The sequence below is a fragment of the Trematomus bernacchii genome, unplaced genomic scaffold (genome assembly GCF_902827165.1).
Source record: "Trematomus bernacchii unplaced genomic scaffold, fTreBer1.1, whole genome shotgun sequence".
In the NCBI taxonomy this organism is placed as follows: Eukaryota; Metazoa; Chordata; class Actinopteri; order Perciformes; family Nototheniidae; genus Trematomus; species Trematomus bernacchii.
Window position 1 is genome coordinate 648,476 of NW_022987771.1, and position 5,000 is coordinate 653,475.

A 5,000-nucleotide genomic window follows, 5' to 3' on the forward strand; every position below is an offset into this window, starting at 1 on the left:
GCCCATTCTCTCAGCACAAGGCAACTATTGTTTGTCTTTACACTCCCTCTCTCACAGGCTTTGTGATTTTATACTCCATAAAGAAACAAGGCCAAAGGAAAGTGCAATCTAATGTAATGTAATGTAATGTAATGAAAGCCACTTGGCAATGATGCAACACACACTGTTTGTCTCTTGGAAATGTATCAGACAAAAGAGCAAGAACTGTCTTTGTGGATTTCCATTTGTATCTTTTCTTTATACTCGGTAGTATTGTCAGCCAACAGTAAGAGGCTCACATGAAGGATATAAACCTACACACAGAAACTACAAAGAGTTGGTTTCTGGTATTTTCCACTCTGAAACATCTTCATAAAACCCACAGCACAGTATCTTTGGAGTGTTTGCTGTTTTGCATTGTATGTTAAATGAACTGTCCTTATAGCCCTACCTAGTAACTTAACGAACAAATTGCTTTACAATCAGCAGTTGCCATATGAATGAAAGTATCAACCCACGATCTAAAGATATGACTTTTGATAAATCACTATCATTTGCCATAGAGGTGACTCGTTTCTCTATCTTTATCTTCTGTTACAGATGCAGGGAGCCAGCTTGTAGCACAAGAGGCGGTGAGGAAACCTTCAACGCTCCGCCGCCCGCCTGCACGCACAGGAGAGCCCATCTCTAGTAAGACCTGTGGACACGTTAATGCTGTGACTTAACAACACAACAGCAAAGGTGCACTACGTGTTTACATGTCTGAATGTAAAGAAAACATTTATTTTGTTTTTTAGGTTGCCTGAACTGCAGCCGAATCACAGCTCTGACTGACCGGCTGAGCTCTCTGGAGGCCAAGGTTTGGACTCTTTCTGCCACAGGCTCCAAATCACTGAGATATGAAACATTTAACAAGAACATTGTTTAATTGCTTGTTTTATGTCTTGCTTCACCAGGTCCAATTACTCAATGTCCCGGCCTCCGTATCACAGCGCCCCCCTCAGGTTAAAGGAGGAACTGCACCAGAGGCCTCATTACTGATTGGTGCTGTGCAGGCTCAGGGAGCTCCTGGTGAGCAGGGACCTGCAGGTATGGATATCACGCTGCCATGCATTCATATGTTTTAAGGTAAAAACGTTTTGTGCTTGGATAATTGAATCAGAAAGCGAGCAGCAACTATTTTTCTGCGCTCTACCTGCTCCATCTGCTCATATCCTATTTCCTCTACCGCATACATGCTCATTTCCTTTAGCAAAAAAAAAGGTTAGTGCCCAGTTGACTGTGCTGCTCACTTTCAGCGCTCTGTGGCTGTGAGAAAAGTGAACACTTGAAGCAGGAAAGTCTCTCTCTCTCTCTCTCCTCTCCTGGAGTCCAGCCCAGCACTGCAAGAGTTCACTAACCCTGCTGCTACTGTCACAACACGTTAAGGAGAGAGTATTCATTATCATTACTTGTGTTTATCCAAAAGTCTTACTCAGTTGTAGCCACATGAAGATATTTTACAAGATTATACAATCTTTAAAGTTTCTCTGATGGCTTTCCATTTGTAGATAAATTGTCCATCTTTGTAGAAAATAAGTGCAGTCTATGGCTTTGTATAAAATCATACCATCGTTCACTTATTCAATACTTTCAATAGAACAGGCAATCGTTATTTTCAGACCTTGTCAAAACCCAGCGCCTCCAAGACCCACAATGCAACTCGACCACAGACTAGTAGCGGCTTAAGAGGTCGGGTAAAGTGCCTTCTTTCTAACTCCTCACCTCCAGAGTTTCATAGTAGTTTTTTGAGAAGCAACCAACACTGAGACACGCGATGTATTTCATTTTTCAGAGATGCTTCATTCATCATTTCTTTAACAAATGCCTTAATTCAACCAGCCATCATTGTTATAAATCATTAACTGAGTCAAAATGAATGGATAATATCTTGAGATTGTACAAGCAATTGTTGCTTTTCTTCAGTGAGTGAACATATTAAGTTGAGATGAGTTGCTTTAACGGATTATATAAGCCCCATGGATGACATGAACACAGAATTGACACGTCTTTTTCTCTCATACTTAGAAATGGAGAGTTTTACCCAATCCCCCAGTGGATTTTACACCAAGATCCTCCAGGTGGTTGAAGCCCAGCCACTCTGTGGACTTTTTCCACAGAGCTGCACCTCTTAATTAAGTCACCTCTCTGTTTTCCTTGCAGGTCCTCAGGGTGAAAAGGGGAGAGATGGGCTTTCTGGCAGAGAAGGTACATTGTAACTGTAGTTGACTTGTAGTGCATGTAAAACCTTTTAAGATGTATACCAGTTAAGGGTTCATGATTACTCATGACTGTTTTCTTCCTCTCAGGGAAGCCAGGGTCTCGAGGGCTGCCAGGTCCCAGTGGGCCTCGGGGGGAGGCCGGAACGAGGGGCCCGTCTGGAGCCCCTGGATTCAAGGGATCCTCGGGACCTGCAGGTACTAGAGCCCCCCGCTAGCAGACAGTCAAGAGCAGAAAGGAACAAATGAACCTGTTTTGTTGTAGTTGTTGACACAGTGTGTCAATGAGCTTCTTGTAAATATGTGTGTCTTTGAGAAAACGGTGCAAGACAGTTGTATACCTGCCCATTTAAACTATTGTCCGTATAACAAGACATTTTAATGAGTCACTGTTGACCAAAGACCGCTTGAAACAAGAGCGGAAGAATCAGAGAGAGGTCTCCAACAAAAGCCTGCCCGTGGTGTCCTGCTGCAGAGTATTTGTCTTTCTTTTAAACCACTCGGTCGACCCACAAACCCTCCAGTGGTGAATGTCCGTCTGCTGGTTACATGCTGGAATTTGGGTATTTTGTTCTTTGGCTTTGTTTAAATGTTTCTAAAAATGCTGTTTTCTGTGGTTAGCAGAAGCCTTTATTTATAAGTGCTGCTTACCAACCAGAATCATAAATCTGCTCCATGTATTTAGAGCTCCCTAGTTTTTGATAAACAATAAATGACCTGTTGGGCTTAATGTTAATCCACAGGCAGCTGTGAATTGAATGAGGGTCAAATACATGACAGAATACATTTATCACAACATCTGCTCTTGCTATAGGCTCTATTTTCTCTGCGCTGGATCATGAAGGGAGTGCCTCTCCTCTCAAGCTAACATATGACCCCTCCTCTGTGCCTGCTGCTGGGTAAAGATGAGATTTAGAAGTTAAAATACAAACCCACTCTCCGAGAAGCACCATGTGACTTCAATCTGAAATGAACATGAGCTATATATACACAAATCCCAGGTCTTTATGGTTTCCATATGGCTGTGGTGTTATTGTTTTTTCTATCTCCGTTACTTCATAAGTACCCAGAGCTATGTCTTGCATCTGAAGCTCTGTTTTTCTTTATTGAACAGTTTTTTTCACTTTAAAGAGAAAGATAAACACAAGACTGGAATGGGTCCAATGTCATGGAAAATGTAGGCAAAAATGCATTTGAGCCGGAGGTCATTTAAGTGCTGGGAAAAGAGTGAACTTTGTAGAAGTGATATTGTACGTTATGATGAATCATGTTGTTTTTACAAATGTTGTCCCATGTTTTGACACAGCATCCCCTGGTTGCTCAAGGGATTCATTATTTTGCAGTAAAGAATGCTAACTGTTTCCCACAACATGTCACATAGACTCTAAAGGGCCACTTTGAATCGCCGTGTAACCACTGTGCCGCAGATTGTAGCTTGCAGTCAGCCCGATGCAGCCAAAACACAGACGGTCATGCTGCAGTGTTTACCGAGGCTAAGTGAAAACAGCCCGCAGAAGTGTCAAATCAGAGCTGTAATAACATCACCTTTCAAAGCAGTAATTAGTGGACTGTCATTGTCAGTTGCATCGGTACATAAACAGAGAGGTGATGAGTCTGGGTCTTTCGGAGGGCAAGAGGTGGTGTTTAGGGGGCAGCATTACCTCAGGAGAGTCCAAACAATGAGGTCAGATGTAGCTATGGTGTTTTTTTCCCCACCTTATAAAGATGGCTTGGAGGAAGGACTATGTACATGTACCAGCTACAGGTTTTTACTCACACACACATTTAAAAATAAAACTTGCGGTGTGTAAGCAGGGAGCATTTAGCTTACAATAAACCAGTGCCAGTAACACTCTTCAGAGTTTATTGGTGTTTATTTGAGTTTAACACAGGTCACAAAGTCAGGTCCAAGCCCCTGACTATTAATGACCCTGCTTCTCTTAAAGACAGAAGAACAAAGTTGGCCAGCTCATACACTTCTCTGTCCAGCTGCTTATTTTATTCCCCTGAACACGCACGCACGCACGCACGCACGCACGCACGCACGCACGCACGCACGCACGCACGCACGCACGCACACACACGCACACACGCACACACGCACACACACACACACACACACACACACACACACACACACACTCCCATGCCAGACTCGATTATAGAGTATCATTGAGCACTTAATCTAATCTATTTCCTCTCTGGTCTTTGTTATACTTTATCCTTCTATCATCACATCAACCAAAGTTGTTTATCATTATCCTGTTGTGTTGTGCCTCTCTAAGAGAAACGTAATGATCTAACGTAGCTATGACATAGTTCTGAAGCACAGTATCTCTGTCACCACAGTGATGTTTCTGTCATTTCTTCTCTCAGGGCCCCGTGGACCATCAGGACCCTCAGGAGAGAGGGGTCTATCCGGCCCACCAGGCCCTCCTGGGCCTCCAGCTCCGGCCAGTGCCCACATCCCAGAACCAGACCAGAGTAAGACTAACACACTTTATACATTCACTATGACGCCAATTCCACACCAAATAGATAAAAGCACTAAATACAGGTCTTTAAATAGTACTCCATCCACACGGCATCGCCTTTGGTGATGGACAGTTAAAAGAAAGTTGAAATTGATTCAGTAGCAGCAGAGTTTTCGCACACATTGTTCTTTTTTGTCAAAAGCTGCTGCATACATTACCCACAATGCAACTCTACAACCAAGCATTTGTGAAATGTCTTGGGGAAATGTATCAGAGCCACAAAAGGTTT

At 43.1% G+C, this 5,000-nt stretch overlaps 1 protein-coding gene across 3 annotated transcripts in view; it reads left to right on the plus strand.

Annotated features, from left to right (window-relative positions):
* emid1 (EMI domain containing 1) overlaps positions 1-5,000 on the plus strand; it is a 55,177-nt gene that overhangs the window by 40,181 nt on the left and 9,996 nt on the right. For all 3 annotated transcript variants that reach the window (XM_034148544.1, XM_034148546.1, XM_034148545.1), the window contains 6 exons: positions 580-669; positions 777-838; positions 936-1,068; positions 2,182-2,226; positions 2,328-2,435; positions 4,614-4,721. In XM_034148544.1, the coding sequence (XP_034004435.1) occupies positions 580-669; positions 777-838; positions 936-1,068; positions 2,182-2,226; positions 2,328-2,435; positions 4,614-4,721 (546 nt within the window). The remainder of the gene's footprint in view (positions 1-579; positions 670-776; positions 839-935; positions 1,069-2,181; positions 2,227-2,327; positions 2,436-4,613; positions 4,722-5,000) is intronic.